We start from the raw sequence: 21,876 nt of genomic DNA on the forward strand, positions 1-21,876 counted from the left end.
CCCTCTCTGCCCGGGTTTATATAATCTCACTGTGATCACTACAGAGAAATGCTTATATAAAAGCGTTTAAACAGTGATGAAACTCGTGGACTTAACCAGAATGACACTTGACAAGTGAAAATCATCGGACGCAGGATGATTTTTTTTTTTTTTTTTTTTCTGGTTGTAGAATTATTGTAAAGCCACCAAATAAGTTGGAAACAATCAGTTTATCTTCTAAAATGTGACTGAACCCTGCGACTCATATCATGTACGTGCATCTGAAGTGGCTCTGCAGACACTGTTTGTATAGCAATATGAAGGGTTTTTGGGTTTTTTTACAGCGATTTTGCTCCTGTATGGACTCATCAGGACAGTATTATAATGGGAATGACACTAGTTGATGACTGAGCTTGTAAAGAAGGGCTTTGTACATTATGAAATCCTCATTTTATAAGATTACTAAGAAAATAGACAAGATTGCAAAATATATTTGTCGGGGAGGGAGGTTGTGGGTGGCACCTGGGGGGGGGGGGGGGGGGGGGGGGGGGGGGATTTGTACAATAAAGACTTTGAGTTTACAAGTTCCAGTATTTTTTATTTTTTTATTTTACAAATTAAATGTTATGATTTGTCACTTTAAGTGCTCCAAGTGGGCAAAACCAATGGCAGGTCGGAGTGGGTGGGATCATCTTGAGCACACTTCAGAGGAAATACACACAAGATAAACGCATTCAGAGACAAAATGTTGCACAAAATTATTAATTTGACAGTGAGAGATGTGAGATTCCCAACATCTTTGGAGCAACACGGATCAGACGCGATGGTAAGCATGTTTCTAGACAGTGTCCAAGGTTCTGCATGCAGTTATTATTCTCACTTTTTTATATTTATGGGTGAAAGTTTGAGCTACTTCTGTCCACCCTGCAGCACACCGACCCCGATTATTCAGCCGCGTATGTGACTCTCGACACGGATCGCGGCCTGAAAGGTTTCGGCCTCACGTTCACTTTGGGAAAAGGCACAGAGATTGGTAAGATTTATAATCTGTAGTCAATGCACTGCAGAAACACAACAATATGTGGCTTTACGACCATGTCAGCCACACCAGACCAACCTCTGGTCTCAACGTTACTGCTACCTTCAGGTGCTCCTCTAAAAGTCAGATTCTAGACTTTCCATGGTGTAAATACAACTTTATACTGATTACAAAGATTTTATTTGTAAATCAGACCAAAACCAGGTGTGCTCTTATGATATATTATATAAACACAATTACCCGTTATGCCAAAAAAGGTATATTCTATTATTAAAATAATCTTTTAATTATACAGATATTTTATTAAACACAAATAAATCATAGCTGGCACACTCAAAACAAAACGACACACACACAGACTAAAATAAGACCCAAAATGCCAAAATACTTACTTAACAATGATGTTGCATTCAGGTGTCAGAATATTTATCATGTTTCCCACGTCACTTGAAGGTATCATTTCGTTACTCAATTTCTTATGTACAAAGTTGAACCTTATACTGCCATCTTGTGGTAATGCTGGTTAAACACAAAGCAATACATCAACTCTAGTAAATATCTGATGTAGAGCTGCAATGATTAATCAGAAAATGAGCTTTTTTGATAATCAATCGTTTAATCCATTTTTAAAGCAAATATTTGATGAATCCAGGTTATCATAAATGAGAAAATCGAGAATTTTCTGCTTTTCTTGGTCTTACATGATTGTAAGTTAAACATTGGAGACATTGGACTAATGTGGTCAAGGATATTGTGATCGCCGTTTTTCATCATTTTCTGATGTTTTTGTAGATCAAAAAAAAGAAAATAATTGGCAGATTCATTGACAGTTGCAGTTGCAGCCCTACTGCGGTACAAATTCTAAATGAGGTTTGGTTAAATGACGAGCTTCTGTCCTCTTAAAGGGGCTGATATTTGTTGTGTGTAACCCGTCAGTGGTGTGTGCTGTGGAGGCTCTGGCAGGACTGGTTATAGGAAAAACTTTGCAGGAGATTGTGAGCGACTTCCGTGGATTTTACCGCCTCTTGACCAGTGATGGCCAGATGAGATGGGTAAGAGCGAACACACCACCAGTGATACACATAATGTGAAGCAGGTAACACTGAACTTCTCTTCATCCTCCCTGCTTCTAATAACAGTATCCCTTTTTTGTGCAGCACCTTGCAGTACTTTTCAAACATAATGAGATCCTTTCATGGATTTTACAAAGTACTTTTTTTTAAGACAAAACACGTACTGTAAGCTGAAGGGGAAAAGCCTGACCTAGATTCAGACTCAGATTGGTAACAAAATTTGCCTAAAATCTTTCTCCATGGCTTCAAATTCAATTTTAACACACTAATCACTTTTATTGTAGCTTTTTTATCTCTTATTTCTGTTATTTCATTTATTTTCCTACATCTTTATATCCATTAAATACTTAATTTTTCTGTTGTTTTTCCACTTTCTGCCTCTTTTTGTGCGATCCCCTTCGGTTTCAGCGCTTTTTCTATTTAAGTTGTCGTCTTGTCTTGAGACAGCTCGGCCCGGAGAAAGGAGTGATCCACCTGGCCACCGCTGCGGTCCTGAACGCTGTGTGGGACCTGTGGGCGAGGGCGGAGGGCAAGGTGTGACCAATCAATGAGGCATTACAAGCAAACCACCGTTCCCTTTATGAGCATGACCCTATATGACTCACAGCCTGTTGTCATCGTTATTATTATTATTTCTTTTTTTCTGTAGCCGCTGTGGAAGCTTCTCGCTGACATGGTGAGTCACAGGAAATTTAGATGAGTATGAATTTGTGTCCTGGATGTGATCAGAAGGGAAATATTGTGTCTTGTGTGTGTGTTTATTCAGGATCCGAAGAAGATCGTTTCATGCATTGACTTCAGATACATCACCGATGTGCTAACGGAGCAGGAAGCTCTAGGTGAGATTGGTTTATAACATATAATATGTGCACGGTACAGTTGGAAAAAAAAAAAAGAGATTCCTGCCTCCTGAGTGCAGCTGTCAAAGCAACACACTATTTTTGCTTCTCTTTTCTCATTCAGACATACTCGTGAAAGCACAGAAGGGCAAGCAGCAGAGAGGTGAGGGCGCTAAAAAGAGTCATTAATTACATGGCTGGATGGGATTTTGTGGAACGAAATTGCCTCTTTAGAAACTAACAGGAGTGCTTTTAGCTTGCATAAAAGGGCCCTACACCTCCACGATTTCTCTATTAAAGCGCACTTGTCAAGTATTTATTATCTGCGTGGACTGTTTCTTTCTTCCTGCCAGAGGATCAGATGCTGAAAGAGGGTTATCCTGCTTACACCACCTCCTGCGCTTGGCTCGGATACCCAGACCAGCAGCTCAAACAGGTCTCTGTGGTATAAAACACATGCCATTTCTCAATTTGGAAATAATCTTTTTTTTAAATAACAGTGACGGCTGTGTGTTTCTGAAGCTCTGCACAGATGCACTTAAAAGCGGTTGGACCAGGTTTAAGGTGAAGGTTGGCGCTGATCTAGAGGACGACATACGCAGGTGTCGTCTCATAAGGCAAATGATTGGACCCAGTAACACTCTGGTAAGGTTGTTTACGCGCCAAACTATTGTTATTTACATTAGAGAACAGCTGACTGAAGTGTTTTTGTGTCAGATGATTGATGCCAACCAGAGATGGGATGTAGCCGAGGCTATCAGCTGGGTGTCCAGCCTGGCGGAGTTCAAACCTCTTTGGATCGAGGAACCCACGTCTCCAGATGACATCCTGGGTCACGCGGCTATTTCCAAGGTGTTTTATCTTCCCGTTCTTTTGCTCATATGTCTGCCTCAGTGTAAAGACTGTTAAAAAGATGTTTGGCCTTGTTGTTGCAGGCTTTGGCTCCTCTCGGGATCGGGGTGGCAACAGGCGAGCAGGTCAGAGGTCGTGTTTATTCTGCCAGAAATATCACAGGCTGATGAAATAATAATTTCTACTTAAGTGACTGTTTCCTCTTCAGTGTCACAACAGGGTGATGTTTAAGCAATTTCTCCAGGCCTCGGCCCTGCAGTTTGTCCAAATAGACAGCTGTCGGCTGGGCAGCGTCAACGAGAACCTTGCTGTGCTGCTGATGGCCCACAAGTTCCAGGGTAAAAGTTGAGGCATAACAACGGTCACGCAAAGGGTAACATACGGAAAGTGACAACATAAAGGTTTACTTTTATATGGAGTCCCGAAAGCGACAATATAAAGTTGTTTTTTTTTTGTATGGAGCCTCGAAAGTGACAAAAGGGAGTAAAAAGTCAGATAAATCAAAAATATAACTTGAGTGTAAAATGATTTGTTTTACTTTACCTCCAGTGATTCAAAACATAATCTATATTTCTGTTTATCTGTCATGAGTCGACTCCTCAGTTTTTTTTGAGGGTCTTAGCACAAGTCTATTTTCATGCTACATTTCTCATTTCGGACCAACCCCAGCCCTGGGTATACACGGAATAGATGAATTAGAAATAGATAAAAGTTAAAAACTTGTGCTAAGACCAAAAATAGGAAAACTAAGGAGCTGAAAAATAAAAAAAATAAAAAGTAAAAGATAAAAACAAGAGTAAAATAGTTTTAAATTCACCAACAGATTAGTAGTTATAGTTATGTATAACTTAACTTTTTCCTTATTTAGCATTAATAATCAATGTGACATCATCTGACATTGATTGGTTGGCATCAATCACTTATATTTTTGACACGTCCATTAACTTTTTACTGCTTTTTGTCAGTTTTGTGCCTCCATAGCATTAATATTCCCCAAATTATTAAAACATGGTGATGATACACACCGCGCTGTTTCTTTTTCTCTAGTGCCTGTTTGTCCTCACGCTGGAGGAGTCGGTCTCTGTGAGCTCGTCCAGCATCTGATTCTGTTCGACTACATCTGTGTGTCTGCGGACCTCAGTAACCGGTAACAGCAGGGTTTGTTTTTGTTGCCAGTTTTGAGCTCTTGACTGTAGCTGATTAGAATATTAGACACAATACCACATTATTATTTGTTTCAGAATGTGTGAATACGTAGACCACCTCCATGAACACTTCACTTGTCCTGTGGAGATTCATGACGCCCACTACATGCCCCCAAAGGTAAGACTGAAAAAAATCAAACCTTGTGTAATTCAGATTAAATCAATTACTGTCAGAGGAAATTGTCTTTATAATCGTTTTCAGGATCCGGGATATTCTTGCGAGATGCTGGAATCGTCAGTGCAGAGACACAGATACCCTGAAGGAGACGAATGGAAGCTGTTACACATGAAGAAATGAGGACTTCGTCTTCAACAGTTCATCTAAAGATGTGAAATGAGACGGGATTAAATTCAGTGAAAATCCCATCATCACACTAATAAATCAAGTCGTAATTGCATTAGGAAAACTGCATTTAACACTGTTCACCGTTTCAATTTCCGATTTTGGAATTGAACCTCTTAATTGCTACACTCGGTTTCCAGACATGTCAATAACATTTTTGTACAAATCAAAGTTACAAAGTTTCTTTATTTACACAATAAGATGATTGATGACTGATGACTGATTTCGGACCTTCAACAACTACAAAAAGTAAAAAAAGTTGTTTTAAAGTAGAAAAAAACAACACCCAAATCACAAAAAAATTCACCCCTGTTTTGTAATTTGGGTGAACAGGTTTTCAAGTGTGGCTTTGTTAAAAAGTGAAAGTGTGTAAGTGAGAAGCAAAGTGAAGCAAAAATACTTCATAAGTGGAGTGTGACAGATTTGCTAAGGCTTCATATTTATGCATCTTCAATGTTGGCTTTCACACAGCCATCTGCATCTTGATGGGGGGATGCGGGTTGTAGTCGCAGATTTCAAAGTCCTCTGCACGGAAATCATCGATACTCTCCACTTTTCTCAGGATCTTCAGCTTGGGGAAGGGTCGGATCTCTCTCTGGCGCTGCACGTTGAGAAAGTTTATGTAAGTTGAAAATCAAGCAGAAAACAAGGAGGTTAAAAACCTTCTTTAAAAACGAACCTACCTGTTCTTCGAGAGGTTTAATGTGGTTGTTGTAGATGTGAGCGTCTCCCAGGGTGTGAACAAAGTCTCCAGGCTGAAGAAAAAAAAAAAAGCACAACAGGTGATTTAATGAACCACAACTGATGTACAGATTATCAAAAGAGTTTTGACAAGAGCCCTCACCTTGAGTCCTGTGATGTGTGCGATCATGTATGTGAGCAGTGCATAGCTGGCGATGTTGAAAGGCACTCCGAGGCCCATATCGCCCGAGCGCTGGTACAGCTGACACGACAGCTCACCGTCGCACACGTAGAACTGACAGAGGGCGTGGCAGGGCGGCAGAGCCATGTAGGGCAGGTCTGCGACAACACAGGAGCGAGCAAAACTTTTAAAATTTAATTAAATAGTACATCATTAAATCAGATTTTAAAAGAGGGTAGTTTAGAGAGCAGCGTTAAATGGTTCAACTCAGGTTTAATTTCCGCCATCTGCTGCACCTTTGGGATTCCAGGCGCACATGATGATCCGTCTGTCCTCTGGGTTCCTCTTGATGGTGTCGATGACTTTCTGCAGCTGGTCGACACCTTGTCCTGTGTAATCTGTTGAAGGAAGTGGGGGGGGGAGAATGATCGTTTATGTTCTGTGTGTATAGCTGCATACCAAATGTGATCCTGTTTAGGGTTGCAAAACAAAGGAATTGTAGCTGTTTCATTGTTTTTGTGTATCTCAATGGTTTTAGTCTTTAAAAAAAAAAAAAGGAGTTTTCCATGTTGTTACAAAAAGGCATCCACTTAACTTTGTGTGGTTGTGTGGGCAGCATTTCCAAATGAGCACATTAAGTTTCTCAAAATGTACCAAAAATCTTTCCCTCTGGCCATAAAGTCTATTATAAAACACACTGACCTCTTTTACTGTGGCTATAGAGGCATTCTCTGTCGTATTTCTGTGATTTGTTTCTTTAACTACATCTTAATATCCATCTGATCTTAATTTTGCTGTCACTTTTAAGCTCTATTTAAACTACTGGAGCCTTGCAGAAAATTACAAATTGTGCTGAAGTCAAAAATAATATGTACAAAAAAGAGAAAAGTGTGGAAACCTTCAAAAAAGGGGAATGTGTGATTGTAAATGATGTGTAGCTCCCTAAACACAAAAAGACTGGATGTGATTGTGATAATAAAATACCTGCATGCATGTTTGTGTACTCAGCGCCAAAGTGCCTCCACTGGAAACCGTACACGGGTCCAAGGTCGCCCTCCTCTCTGTCTGTGAACCCGCTCTTGTCCAGGAAGTCCCGGGAGCCGTTGGCATCCCAGATCTTCACCCCTTTCTCCGAGAGCTCCTTGGCATTTGTTGATCCCTGAGACGAATTAAAGATCATCAGAGCATTTCAAAACAAAAAGCTGCATGTTGACTTAAAGGGTCAGTCCACCCAAATTACAAAAGACATTTTTTTCCTCACCTAGTTTGTGGTATGCAGTTATGCAAGTAGTTTATGTTTTAGATGCCCAAAACAAAGTATGTTTGTGACTACATGTGACTACTACCAAAAACTACATGGATGACAAAAGAGGAAAGTCGGAACATGACCCTTAAACAAAAACAACAGAAGTAAATCTTTTCTCATCAGCCTCACCTTGATGAACCAAAGCAACTCTTCAAGGATTCCTCTCCAAAACACTCTCTTGGTCGTCAGCAAAGGAAACTGATCTAAACGGGAAGAGGTTATCAGCAGAGCGACAGCTGCTTTCACACACGCATCACATCACAACACTTTTTTTTTTTTAACGGTACACTTCCTTAAAACAACAGACAGGTGCCCCAGATCAACACTGAAAGAGGTTTTCCTCCTTCATACTGGCTATGATGAAGCTTATATGAGGCTTCAGCAGTCATATCAAGTGGATATCTGTCACATTTACAGTCTTTTTTAGCATCAAATTACCTCTTTGTGTTTCCCTGTTGAGCTGCAGTGGGAGTATAGTAACAAAAAGAGGAACTTTGGCATTAAAAAGACTGTAACGTTGAAAGATATCCACTTGATTTTACTCATTTGGACGACTGAAGCTTCATATTAGCTTCAGATAAACTTTTAAATACATTTTTGCACAGAAGGAGGGCTGCGGATTTTGAAGGGATGTAATAGTCAGTATGAATAGGAGGAAGGATTACAACAACAACAAAGAAACGTATCAGTGTTCATTTGGACACCTGACTGTTGTTTTAAGACCTAGTCCTTTAAGAAAAATTCTGAATGCACAACTTTTACTTTAATTTGAGTATTTTTACATGGTGGTTTTCCCACTTTTACTTCAATAAAGGGCCTGAATAATTCTGTCACAATCACTCGAACAACAGATAAATACACATTACATGCAGCTGCTCACCTCGGAGGCTGTATCTGGCCTGAGAACCGAACACAGACAGGACTCCGGTCCCGGTGCGGTCCCCCTTTGAGCGACCGTTCTGCAGGATGAATTCAATCTGATCCAGATACCCGCGTTCATCACAAAAGAGACCAAACGTACTCTTCTTCCTCTTTTCCTCCTCCGCCGCCGCCACCACCACCTGCATCTCCTTCTGCTTCTCACCGCCGTCCTGTCGGAGCAGCTCCTCGGTGTGTATTTCTGAGGTGGCGGGCATTTTTGTGGATGAAAGTGTAGCTGTTTTTAAAGCTGAACTCACCGGGCAACTGTTTGTTGGCGGTTTCAGCACTGAAATTTCGCGGGTAAACATGCCACGTCTGAGCGTCAACAGCCAATAGCGATCCGAAAACGCTTCCGGTTCCTTTTTTTAAAAAAAAAAACCTTTATACAAAACCTCTGAATACGAGTAGTTTCGTAAAGTATAACTGAGTAACATTCCTGCTACAAGAAGAGAGAATCAACTCATTATAAGTTTAAATGAAGCTTCAGCCGCCCTAATGAGTCAAATCAAGTAGATATCTTTCAAAGTTACAGTCTTTTTAGTGCCAAAGTCCTTCTTTTTGTTACTATACTTCCACTGCAGCTCAACAGGGAAACACAAAGAGGTAATTTGATGCTAAAAAGACTGTAAATGTGACAGATATCCATTTGATATGACTAACTCAGACTGCTGACGCCTCGTATAAGCTTCAGACCAATTTTTAAAAGCATTTTTGCACATAATGACTGTGTGGACACACTGTGGATTTTGGTCCCCATAACTTACACTGAAAGTACATTTGAAGGGGATCTTTTAACAGCCAGAATGAACAGGAGGAATGATTACAGCGAGGAAAACCTCTTTCAGTGTTCATATGGACACCTGACTGTTGTTTTAAGACAGACTTGAAAAATTGTGAATTTGACCATTAAGTGTCTTGGTAAAGGGGGCTACTTAAAATTTAGAAAGATAGATATTTAATTTTAAATGCTTCAAAGAGGAGGTGATCAATAAAATCTACATTTGTGCAAGTCATATTTTGCAAGATATTAAAACTTAGTCTTCTGCAAAAAGATTGTAAAGACAATATTACTATATTAGAAAGTTGAGGTTTTGTTTTGCACAACTATAAATACAGATTGTTTTCCAAAACCTGAAGAAACTCTAAACCTTGAGAAAAACTCTTAATTAAGAAAGTTATTACACTGGACACATCATGCATAGTTATGATGATTTGTGACAAAAATAAGCAACAAATGAATGTCAAGAGCAAAGTGTACATTTTTATTAATAAACTCTAAAAATTAACATATATGAACAAAAAGCCCTGAGCATGTGTAGGTTTAGACATCTATAAAGTGCATTTTCAAGTTTTACAAAGGTGATTTTAAGTATTTCTGTAACCGGAGGAGAGTCTTATTCAGCGTCTGAAGGTCAAGGTGCTGAAATATTCAAGTTACTGCATTCCTGTGTGGAGAGAAAACATAAAATAGTTTTTAAAGACAAACAATTTACCACAATTTAAAGTGATAAATGTGTACAAATAGTTGACTTGGTCTAAGCCAGTAAACTTCAATATTCCCAAATGCTACATTGTATATGGATCCATTTAATCTTTTAACACAATGCTACAGAAAATAGGGGCTTATACTGAAGAAATGTTATGGGATTTGTTGTGGTGTAAACAATTAATGCACTAAACCACAATACTGCCTGAATCAGTACCTCTTATCTGCTGTTTATGGAGCGTCAGAGCCTCCTGGGCTACATATTGCATGAAAATGGGGTCATCCACCTCCAGATCTGCCGGGACCAAGACAGTTATTGGGGCAGAGTCCAGTATGGTCACGACCACGCTGCTGTCAGCTTTAGGTGTGTTACTCTGTATCTGCTGTGGATTCACCTGGAAAATTGGGAAACCACATCAGCACGTAATGAAAATGTAGATGACAATATGATGAAAAATAAAAAATGCAACTTTCTGGCTCACCTGTCAAAGGCTGTTAAGCTAAAAAAAAAATTCCTACCAAACAAGATCCTTGCCAGCCAAAAATAATCATATATTTTCTAATTCTATCTTGGAAAACATTCAATAAACAGGATTGTTCATTCATGTAAAGGATCAAGTCTATTATCTATGACAGAATTCAATTAGGATTATTTTGAACGCACTTAAGCAAAGACTAATTACTTTATGAAGCTAAGAAATTCAAGTGTTGTTGCAGGTAGGATGAACAATAATCCTTTATTTACATATATTTGGCAACCATGGTAACAACTTCCCAAATTAAATTTATTAAAATAAACTGAAATCACTGCAGCAGTACCGTGATCACACGGAAGATGTCGTGTGGGCCCTCCGTGCTGTTGAACAGCTGGCTGACCCATCCGTACTTGTCATCCACATTGCTGAGCCACCTCTGTGTGTCTGCCGTGTGTTTCTGGACCAACTGCAGCCTGTCGTCATACTGCTGACGGGAGGCGTTTAGCAGCATGTACATCTCCTCCATCTCAGAGTGCAACTGCTGGACACTCGGACACTCTGTAAGTGATACACATAAGATTTACACATAGGGAAGGCGTGTACGGTGACATCAGGGACTGAAAAACTGAACAAGTGATTTACCTTTCAACAGATAATCCTCACATGTCTGGCACAAGCTTTGGAGCTGCCAGCACTCTGATGCTTGCCTGCGCAGTCGTCTGCACAGATGTCTGCTCTGGGACTGTCCGAAAGCAGAATACGATCCTGTTTCTTTGTAGATGAACACATAATAACAGATGAGAGCAAATGAAGTGAACAAACTTAGATATTTAACGTCATAGTACATCAGATACTTCTACCTGGTTGCTGAAAATACTCCTCAGCCTCCTCTATCTCTTCAAACACATCAGCTACTGTGGTGCTGAATTCCTCCAGCACGTTCTTCCCAAAGTCATACACTGAATCAAGGATATGATCCAGACTGACCGTCCTGAAGAAACCCGCACTCGAGCCGCTCTGCAAGACCGACAGCGGCCTGGGCTGCAGCTCTGTCGTGAAGGCCGCCAGGAAGGAATGTCCGAACACCTCTTGCATCTTCTTGACCAGATGGACGCTCTGGTTGTGCAGGAGGCTGATGTTTGACAGCAGCTGGCTGAACGACACGTCAGCCTGCAGCAGCTCCAGGTCGGCTTTGTCCTCCGCAAGCTGGTTCTGATCACCACCTGCGTCCTCCTCGTTTTGATTGTAAACATGATCTGTTGCTTCCAGCTGGGACGCCATTTTCCTGAAAAACTCCTCCACCTGGAGAGAGAGATTCACAGGACCAACATGTTTGGAGCTTGTTAAAAACCAGTCTGACTTTTACATTTTGGAAGATATTTTTACAGAACCGATAGAAGTCAAACCTTGAATGAAAAAGAGGCGAATCCACGTCGACACACTGAGGAGAAGAAAGTCTTACAAGTGTCTTCAAGACAAGGGCGACACTCCTCAAAGGTCGATTTGGTTAAATCTTGACACTGCCATTCAGCTTCTTTGAGTTTCTGTTCTGTTTCTCTGGCCAGCTGCATCGCCCCCTGAAGGAACCCCAAAACAGAAAAAGCTCATTTCTGTCACACAAACATTGCCTCTTAATAGGCCAAAAAGGATAAAGATGCGGTTTGGGGCCCTGGCATGCAGCCTCATGTTTTACTCTGAAATGACAGAAAACAGATGAATCTACAGACAGTTCATTTATCCCAACTGTAGTAAAACTACACCCACAACTCCCCAAACCAGCCCCACTCCCACATTCATTATTCACTGTCTGCTTTGAGGTTTCTCTTTGAGACTTTTCCGTTATGAGGCAAAAACATGTGGTAAAGATGTAACTGCCCAACTACAACAGTCATGTTGTGTGAAAAGTTATTGTACCAAAACACACGATGACTTAATGGTATTTTCATTGTGGGTTTCTTACATCAGCAATGATTACTGTAAGTATAGGTTTGCAGATGTCAATCAGGACAATGTCAATGTCAGAAAAGCACATTTTGTACCTTTGCCTTGTCGCTGCTGTGTCTCAGGGCGTCCATGAGATGTCTGTGCTTCTCTTCTTTTTTCTCCATCGTTTCCTTCACCTGCTTCACCCCGAGTAAAGCTCTCTTAATTTCCTCATTGACATATTGCTCCCCTGCATCCGACAGCTCTGCACACAAGTGAAACACACATGGTGAAGTTATGTAACACTTTATTGCTGAGTTATTAGTAATATCAGTAAGTATTGTTTTTAGATTTACTTTTCAGCGTGTCCTCGCTCAGTGGAGGAGAGGCTGCAGCGCAGAGCAGGACGTCAGTGATGCAGAGAATTTGAACAAGCAGCCGCCTCATCCTGTCTTCAGCTCTGTGAAGAAACTTACATGTTAATTAATGCAACAGAGAGACATGCTCATGCTACTAAACTCGCCACAAGGTGTCACCATTTCTCAAGCATTTTAAACTAGAGACTTCTTAAAAGTGAGGACAACAGTTAAGGGCAACTAATGTGACCTGTGAACAAATGTTAATTCTCAAGCCAAATAACATGATTACCAACAGGAACCCACATTAACTAAAGCTGCTGCAGTGGACTAGTCATCCGGGGATTGAGGCATAACATTACATAACAAGGACAAATGACCAAAATACAGTGCAATTGAATTAATAATTATGAATTAACAAAAATGCAAGCTACTACTTTAATCTTTCCTGAGTAAATGTTGTTCTTGTTCAATATATCTATCAACAAAATTGAATGACAGAGAGAAAAATACAATAATAATGCAAATAAAAGTCAGCACAAACTGGAAGAGAACTTATTTTTGTTGCACAAATAATTAAACATGTCATAAAGTAAAGTTGTTAGAAAGCTTTTCACCACTTTCACTGAAAACACACAAACCGTTATCTACCCCAGCTTGCATGTATCCCAAAATCAGGATACTGACAAATCAAAGTTGCATTTGAACAAACCGCTGTTGCACAGTGAATTATGAAGGCAAAACAGAATAGATATTTACCTTGAGAACTATGAAAACATCAGCATCCAGGACAGGAGCAGAAGCTTCTGAGAGTGAGAGAGAGAGAGAGAGAGAGAGCGTCCGCTTCTTCGAAGGATTGTTCTATTTTTATGGATCTACTCAGCAGCGCAGATCCTATTAGTGTGTTTGCATTACTGGTTATTAAGCTTTACGCGCACAGCATAACTACTAATCATCTTAAGATTGGCTTTAATGCACAGTAAACATAACATGCTCAATTATTGGCAAGTCTATCTCACTTAATTGTCTCTAACATACTCCGGAGCCCTCCTCAGGTGAAACTTTATGCTTTAATCTCTATCAGACTGACAGTAAGCCTTAGCTTCCTGCAGAGACCTGGCACACACTGGCATGGTCTAAGCTCTGCACTGAAGGCCACAGCAGGAGCAGGAGCAGGAGGACGGCATGAACATATGCAAGCGTGCATGCTGTGCAAACACAGAATAACCTTGGAGAGAAAACTAGTGTTTGCAAGTTACTACAAATCATGTTTACTGTGCCACTTTTAATGTGTTCTGCATAGTTTTTATGTATTTGGACGTTTTGGTGGGTTTTTTTTTTACTATTTTCAACCTCCATTGGTTTCCAGTCATGTCTGTATGGTATGAAACACTTTTAAAACATGTGTGAGCTGTGCACTCCATTACAAGAAACATCAAATCTAAATACATTCTCGTTAATGTTACATTATTGCTGTGTGATAATGCAGCTTAATGGAAAATAACTAGAAACTGCATTACCTCTAAAAATGAGAACGTAACAAAATACATTCAAATTACTTACAAATGCCCGCAGCAACATGTTTTGTTAAATAGTTGGCTATGATTTGAAATATAATTCATAGCAGATGGGCTTCAAGGCTCCAGCCTTTTTTTTTTCTGAAGCCATGACTGGACTTGTGAGTGTATTTTCAGGTGTATGTGCAGCCTGTTTAGGAGATGTGTGTTAATGTAGAGATGGGTGAGAAATTAAAGTAACTATATAAAGTGTCTCGGCAGTGTTGGGCCTCTATAAGCTGCTCCAATGCTCCTTGAGATTCTACATGAACACCATCCTTCCTAAAGATATTTCCTCACTTAGTGTTTAGATGACAGTGGTATCAAACCCGTTGCTCCAAAATCTCCCACAGGTGTTCAACCAGACTGAGATTTGGGGACTGTGAAGGCCGTATCATATGATTCACATCATTTTTATACTCATCGAACCATTCAGTGACCACTTGTGTCTTGTATTTGCGATGTTTCTCTCTTTCTTGCTTTGTCTTTTCATTTGTTCCTCGTCTTTATATTTGATAAATATGGTAATCCATGGTAAATACTCTGCAGCACAAGCATGCCTAAAAGTACAAAAAGTAGCACATTAATCGATCTTAAAACTTACTTTTTTATAAAATCATAAATAAACCCTCTTCTAAATCTGTTTTTTCAACGTGACAGAATAATGAGATACAGTAAGGCAGCTCACTATCCCTCTAAAATGTCTGATAAATGTCCATATGACCTATGTAAGAGGTGAGAAATCAGCAGAAATTAATAAAAGATTTCTCTAATATTATTAATATAACAAACCTCAAGAGTCTTTTCAATGTTTCTTGTAAGCTTGTAGCTGACGTAATCTAAAACATCCTTCATACTGTATCAGCACTTCGGGCCTCTACCACCAGCTTATCTCTCCTTACAGAATAATCTGAGTTGCCATTATTCTTATAACGATATCTAAACATGGCGGCGGCGTGGTAAATGTGGAATTCCTGTGTGCTCTCACAACCTTCTGATGATCTGAGCCCTCTGCTGAAAGCCTTGACCCAGCAAATGAGGTCCCAACCTCATGAATGAGGATCAGCAGGAGTCTGGCTGTAAGATACCTGACCCTCAGCTGCTTTTTATCAGCTCACCACGATCTCTCTATCTGAGCCCTAATACCAGCCTGCTGCTCCAATTATAGCCAACAGTAAAATAACAATTTTGAAGCCTTTAGGAAAACAAGTAATTAGTCGCTTTATCATGTGAGGCCTGTCTGGAATCTAATATGTAGAGGGAACGGGTCAAACTCGAGCTATTAACGCTGAGCCTGGGTTTGAAGGCGCTGTTATCCAACCAAAGAAGAAAAACAGATCTGTGTAGAGTTTTTTTTTTTTTCAAAGCTCAGAGGACTTCAGAGCTCAGACAGTTGCTGTTATCTGCATCTTTTCCTGGAAATCAATTGTTTTGAACTGAGCGAGTGTAAAAAGATTAACATCAGGGCCTGTGACACTAACCTGTACTGTTAAGATGAGAAGGGGGGGTCTGTCTAATTTCTTTGATGTTTCTCGTTAGTCTGGAAGGATGCAGCTGTTTTCTGCCTTTGATCAGTGATCTGCATCTGCAGGCCCGAGAGATTACGGACACAGGATCTGTTGGCATTATCACTGCACCTGGAAGAGTTAAGCGGAAATGGCTGCTGGTGGAAACCTTACTGTCTGATTTTGATAGATTGTGGTTAGTCTTTCCTGCCACTGGGAGTAGTTTAACAGAACAGAAATGACTGATGGAGTGAGAGTAAACAAATAAGATCTATGTCATCTTGGAGTGAAGAGAGATGCTATTTATTAAACTGAGAGAAAATGGCCAACTTATTAAGCCTGACACAGACTTCAGAGCAAAAAAAATGCAAAAATATCCATCATATTAAGTCATTTTTGTCTATAGTTGAGTTTAAAAACTTAATTTTATTACAAACAACTGACTAAAGTGTGCCAGTCAAGTCCAATTATCTCAATTTATTTCCCAAACCTACTTACTCCAAGAATCAGGAGTCATTTTTCTTGATTTTAGTGAAGCTATTGTCTTTTTTCAAGATTCAGTTATTAATTTCTAGTAAATTTGTATTCTTATTGTTCTTCTTAACAAGTTGCTTGTTCTTGAAATGCACAGTTCTTCTCTTGTTTTATGGAAATAAAGCTTTTAACAGCTTAATTATAGAAAAAAAAGGCTTTAAAAGTAAAGGCATTTTTACAGGAATCCTTGTGATCAGTCAGATGATAAAATGCTCGACTGCAAACCACCATAATTAACCTACTGAGTGCCACAGAGAGGCCAAAGGAGCTTAAATGAATATAACATAAATATGAAAGTGATTTTTCCTCTTTAAAGGAAATGAGATGTGAATATGTAAAAACACAGGAACTGCACTGAAAAGTGTCGCCGTTTCGGTGTCGCCCCCACCCCCCAACTCCACCCCCACCAAACCCCAAACCTTTGAAATTATCTCTAATGGGTACCAGATTTTCACCCGGGGACGCGATTGCCATCAACCCCCAGTAACTTAATCTCATCTCCGGCTGGATTACTGCGGGGATGAAAGCAGCCCGCACCTCCTCTCTGCAGCGGGAGAGGACGGGACCGCCACCGCACACACTGGGACAGCTGTGGCGGTGTGGCCAGAGGTAACTGGTGACGGTGTCAAGCTCAACAAAAGAAACTGGAGAGAAAGTTGGGAAAATACCGGAAGTATGGCACTTTAGCCTTCAACATAAAGGGATTAGTTTTATTTGACTTTATTGGTTGGATTGAACAGTGAAATACAGAGTGGAATAATAGAGATCTGTAACAAATGCTAACTGTACATATAGTATACAGTATATTCTGTTAATACACACACATAGTTTATTTACACTCATTTATTTACATATCTATATTAGTGTTCATATTTCTATTTATATTCTGCTTTTTTGCACAGACAGTTTTTTATTATGTCAATAACAAACACACAGTCATAGTAAATTACTGTCCCTCTCTTTCTTACACTGTTATGTTTGTGTTAATTGTTTAATGTTCATGTTTTTATTGTTTTTCCTGTTGACCTCTGGATTGAATTGAATTCTTTCTTTAAACATAAATAAAATCAATAAGCGGTTATTAATCCGCAGTGGTGAAAATACCTACTCAGATAGCACCACATTACAGAAATACAGATGGGTGACGAAGAAAAAACCAACATAAAGTGTCTTATTAAGGCTTTAATGCACCTTGGCATTGATTCTACAAGTCTCTGAACTCTTCTGGAGGGATGAACATCATTCTTTCAAAAAATATTCCCTCATTTGGTGTTTTGATGATGATGGTGGAGAGTGCTGTCCAACACATCGGCCCAAAATCTCCTATAAGTGTTCAACTGGGTTGAGATCTGGTGACTGTTAAGTCCATAGAATATGATTCAAGCCCTGTGAATCGGGGCATTGTCATCCTAGAAGAGACCACTCCCATCAGGATAGAAATGTTTCATCATAGGATAAAGCTGATCACTCAGAACAACTTTGTATTGATTTGCAGTGACTCTTCCCTCTAAGGGGACAAGTGGACCCAAACCATGCCAGCAAAATGCCCCCCAAAGCATAACAGAGCCACCAGATCCCCTCACTGTAGGGGTCAAGCATTCAAACTTGTACTGGTTTTTCCTTTAATTTGTCATCCGTCTGTATATATTATTAGTAAATATGGTGCATTCAAAGTGTCTGTTATGTAAAAGTACCAGAATTAGCATCAAAATATACTTTTAAGTACTTAAGAATATTATTGGATTGTAAGTATTGATGTATAAGCATCACTTTAATGTTGCAGCTGGCAAAAGTTGGGCTAAGTTTTATTGCTTGGTAGTGTAATTATAATACATTACAATTTAGTCGTTATATTTTGTGATAATTATCTAAACTTGCAAAATAACTAGTACTGTATATGGCTGTCAAACAAATGTAGTAGAGTTTATCTATCTATCTATCTATGTATCTATCTATCCATCCATCCATCCATCCATCATTATGCAACAAGGAGGGTTGTATTTTGGGAGCAGCAGCGGAAGTGTGATGTGTCTCTGTGTAACTTGACGGAGGTTAAACAGACAGCTCAGCTCAGCGCAGCGCTGCAGGACGACACTCATCACATCACTCCTGCAGAAAACTTCACTGAGCCAATGGGATTTTAAACTGAACAATCAACATGAAGACTCACTTGTAGGTCTTTTGTTGCTGATATCAGTGTGCGTCGTTCACCGTGGAGCGAGTTTTCACCATTGCTCTGGATGCTGAGATGCGCAGAAAGTGACAGGGGTCCTCATCTCTTCTACAGTCCTCAACGAGCCATTAAACGCCATGAAAGGTACGAAAGACACGTGCAGCTGATACGTGAAGTGCATGTTGTTTTACTTTTTTTTCAAAAAATCTAAATTTATAGAGTACAGTTTTTTTTTTTTTTTTTGCAAACTCTATTCAGTCTGTGCGTATTTCTTTGTGGTCCGTGAGTCACATCTGGATGACATTAAGGTACTGCGGTGCAGAGGTTGTGAAATACTTATAGTTGAATCCCATTGAAGGAAATAAAAAGAGAATCGTGTTTGCACAATTAGTCTGTGTATCCGGCATTAAACTTAAAGGGCAGGTTCACAATTTTTTCAAGTCTGTCTTAAAACAACAGTCAGGTGCCCAAATGAACACTGAAGCAGGTTTTTCTTGTTGTAATCATTCCTCCTGTTCATACTGACCATTAGAAGATCCTTTATAATGCACTTATAATGTAAGTGATGGGGGCCAAAAGTAAAATGTGCAAAAATGTATTTAAAAGTTTATCTGAAGCTAATATGAAGCATCAGCTGCCCAAAAGAGTTAAATCAAGTAGATATCTTTCATCGTTACAGTCTTTTTAGTGCCAAAGTCCTTCTTTTTGTTATTATACTTCCACTGCAGCTCAACAGGGAAACACAAAGAGGTAATTTGATGCTAAAAAGACTGTAAATGTGACAGATATCAACTTGATAAGACTAACTCTGAATCCTCATATAATAGTGTTTTATCTTGATACCCAAAGTCCTTCACAGTGAAGGGGACAAACTCAGCCCCCACTGATGAGTAGCACTCACCTGGTTGATTCATGGCAGCTGTCTCTGCACCAGAACGCTCACCGCACATCATTGAGGTGGAGAGGGAGGGAATCATTGAGCCAATTACACTGGGGGCTGATTAGGTAGCCAGATCCAGAGAGGCTGGGAATTTTGCCAGGACACAGGGGAACCCCTCTACTCTTTGCGGTAAGTGCCACGGGATCTTTAATGACCACAGTGAGTCAGGACCTCGGTTTAACATCTCATCATCACTGCACTGTGGCATTGGGATTTTTTTTATTAGGACCTGAGGGAAGACCGCCCCCTACTGGCCCACTGACACCTGTCCTAGCAGCAATTTAGTTTTCCCAGGAGGTCTCCCATCCAATTATAAACAAAGCCCACACCTGTGTAGCTTGAGTCATTCAGCAGAAACAGGGTACATGGTTATATAAGCCTAAGAAAGCACATTTTAAAGGGATCTTTTACCAGCTAGATCTTTTACCAGCGAGTGGGCTTATAAACCAAGCCCACACCTGTGTAGCTTGAGTCATTCAGCAGAAACAGGGTACATGGTTGCTGACAACATATAAGCCTCAGAAAGCACATTTGAAAGGGAACAGGAAGAATGAGTACAGTGACGAAAACCTCTTTCAGTGTTCGTGTGGGCATCTTACTGAAAAGAAAAATTGTGAACTTGTCCTTTAATGAATTTGTGACGTCTAAGAAACAACAGGATGCTGCTTCCAAAAAAGACTTTATCATGGTGAAGAAAAGGTTCCTGCATGACTGAGGATGACCTGTAAGCACCACCTGTAGTGCATGTGATGAACAGAAATGATCGTTTCTATTAGTAACTGCTGTGTTTGTGTTTGCTCTCCTACAAGTAGCTGTATTTACTGGACATTTTCTAAGAGAAACCTGAAGTACAATAACTCTCTAGAAGAACTAATCCAGTTGACACAACCCTGCCACCCCCCCCCCTCCCTAGTCCCCCACCCCCACCACCCCTCTCCCTCCTCCCCCCCTCACCAACAAACACACACTCAGCTCATCCCTCCGTCTCCCCTCACCCATGTCGCCCCCCTCGGCCCCATCTGTTCACCATTACCACTGATGTTTTCTGTGCTCTGCTGCAGTGTAGTGTGGCAGAGTGTAATTAGGGTTTACTGTCAACAACCCAGAGAAACCGCAGCCTGTGGCTTTTACAGTTCTCTGGACCTCCTATCACACACACACACACACACACACACACACACACACACACACACACACACACACACACACTTATTACTAGAGATCATGCTCTACTATCTCCATAAGCCTCGTTGGCTGCCTCCACTCTGTTTCCAAGGATAACGTTATGAATTCTTGGCTCTGTGGCAGCTGCCCTGTAGTGTTTTCCCTCTGTTTTATTTTGTTTGTGGAGTCCTACCAACTGCTTTAAACACAATGCACCCCCAGTAAGCGTGCAGTACAGTATGACCTATTTATGTCATATGTTTCTGATTATGTCACACAGACGACTTTGCAGACGAGGAGGAAGTACAGTCTTTTGGATACAAGAGGTTCGGTGAGTGAAAAGTGACCCTTTTTTTTTTCTAAAAGGAGAGAAAAGCCGGCACACTTGGAGCTCTAATCATAAAATTTTTATTGTTTTGAGAATGAAATGTTGTAAATTAAAGGCGCTAAGTGTGTGGGCTCGGCTCTTTATTGTTGTTACCTAGAATCACCTTGATATCTATGGACATATTAGTCTAATTGATTCATCTAGTTAACACACATCTGTCCTGATATGTGGCTAGGCCGGGCATGATTTTGCCTCTGAGGTCAGGGTTTGGGTTGAACTTTAATGTGACTGACAGTCTGTGAGGTCCAGCTCACCACGGGACCAATGACTGCTGACAAGAGCTCTCCAGATCAAGAGCTTTCAGACACTCTCTTCTCTCTTTCTTTTATCTACTTAAATTGAGTGACTTAGACATGTTGACTCACATAAACATGATGTGCAGACCTCAAAAATGTGGAGTTAGTCATTCTGAAAGGGTAGTCAACATACATCCCTCTGTTGTGGTGCAACACATGCAGGCAAGTTCACATGCATGTGGTTTGTACAAGTGTATTCACAAACATGCAATGTGTTAAGACTAATGTTTGAAGCCTCATTGTGATTGGCTTGTAGGTCAGGTGAAGTATCAGGGCTTTTTTCAAAGATTTCACAGCAGATTTGTCCACATTTAGTCACTGTTACTTTCACCTAAATGACCAAAAAAATACACATTTTGTCACTTACCTCTAGTTTTTGTTGTATTGCCCAAGTTTTCAGATATCCATCTTTGACATTTCTGCTCCCAGCCCAATACAATGAAGGTGGTTATACTTTTGTTTTTCACACAAACAGCAACATGTGTCCCCATTTCTCTGGATAATCCACAGACCTCTCTATTGGATCTACTTTCTACTGAGCACACAGTTCTTATGACTCATACTTCCTATGAAGAAGGGAAAAAATATGTCTTTTAGCAATGTGGGTGCACTGACCCTTTGAAAATATCATCTTTGGCCTCATTTTTTCTTTCCTGGCAA

General features: G+C 40.2%; 4 protein-coding genes across 6 annotated transcripts in view; 2 read left to right on the forward strand and 2 right to left on the reverse strand.

Annotated features, from left to right (window-relative positions):
* The first annotated feature begins 652 nt into the window (after nt 1-652).
* enosf1 (enolase superfamily member 1) lies at nt 653-5,531 on the forward strand. Of its 3 annotated transcripts, XM_044339381.1 has the most exons (15): nt 654-805; nt 910-1,012; nt 1,955-2,070; nt 2,539-2,625; nt 2,741-2,767; nt 2,858-2,930; nt 3,055-3,093; nt 3,284-3,366; nt 3,453-3,575; nt 3,648-3,782; nt 3,866-3,907; nt 3,991-4,120; nt 4,830-4,929; nt 5,024-5,105; nt 5,190-5,531. In XM_044339381.1, the coding sequence occupies exons 1-15, from the start codon at nt 725-727 to the stop codon at nt 5,283-5,285; spliced, it is 1,317 nt and encodes a 438-aa protein (XP_044195316.1). In that variant the 5' UTR covers nt 654-724; the 3' UTR covers nt 5,286-5,531. The 3 variants fall into 3 exon arrangements, 2 of the variants coding, with proteins under 2 accessions (XP_044195317.1, XP_044195316.1); XR_006399734.1 differs by lacking the exons at nt 5,024-5,105; nt 5,190-5,531 and having other exon boundaries at nt 653-805; nt 3,991-4,183; nt 4,830-4,845; XM_044339382.1 differs by lacking the exons at nt 5,024-5,105; nt 5,190-5,531 and having other exon boundaries at nt 653-805; nt 3,991-4,155; nt 4,830-4,895.
* Nucleotides 5,532-5,791: 260 nt separating this feature from the next.
* Nucleotides 5,792-8,722, reverse strand: tyms (thymidylate synthetase). Its single transcript, XM_044339383.1, has 7 exons — nt 8,379-8,722; nt 7,628-7,701; nt 7,177-7,351; nt 6,489-6,590; nt 6,175-6,350; nt 6,014-6,085; nt 5,792-5,931 (listed from the first exon to the last, which is right to left on the reverse strand). The coding sequence occupies exons 1-7, from the start codon at nt 8,632-8,634 to the stop codon at nt 5,794-5,796; spliced, it is 993 nt and encodes a 330-aa protein (XP_044195318.1). The 5' UTR covers nt 8,635-8,722; the 3' UTR covers nt 5,792-5,793.
* Nucleotides 8,723-9,660: 938 nt separating this feature from the next.
* On the reverse strand, nt 9,661-14,880 carry LOC122972623 (clusterin-like protein 1). The gene is made up of 9 exons (XM_044339861.1): nt 13,420-14,880; nt 12,661-12,764; nt 12,421-12,569; nt 11,788-11,958; nt 11,242-11,683; nt 11,024-11,152; nt 10,725-10,939; nt 10,123-10,300; nt 9,661-9,864 (listed from the first exon to the last, which is right to left on the reverse strand). Exons 2-9 carry the CDS (start codon nt 12,749-12,751, stop codon nt 9,854-9,856), a joined length of 1,386 nt encoding a protein of 461 aa, XP_044195796.1. The 5' UTR covers nt 12,752-12,764; nt 13,420-14,880; the 3' UTR covers nt 9,661-9,853.
* Nucleotides 14,881-18,301: 3,421 nt separating this feature from the next.
* LOC122972334 (collectin-12-like) overlaps nt 18,302-21,876 on the forward strand; it is a 43,950-nt gene continuing 40,375 nt past the window's right edge. The window contains exons 1-2 of the mRNA XM_044339333.1: nt 18,302-18,572; nt 20,813-20,863. Coding sequence (XP_044195268.1) covers nt 18,566-18,572; nt 20,813-20,863 — 58 coding nt within the window. The 5' untranslated portion in view covers nt 18,302-18,565. The remainder of the gene's footprint in view (nt 18,573-20,812; nt 20,864-21,876) is intronic.

This window comes from Thunnus albacares, chromosome 21 (genome assembly GCF_914725855.1).
Source record: "Thunnus albacares chromosome 21, fThuAlb1.1, whole genome shotgun sequence".
NCBI classification, from domain to species: domain Eukaryota; kingdom Metazoa; phylum Chordata; class Actinopteri; order Scombriformes; family Scombridae; genus Thunnus; species Thunnus albacares.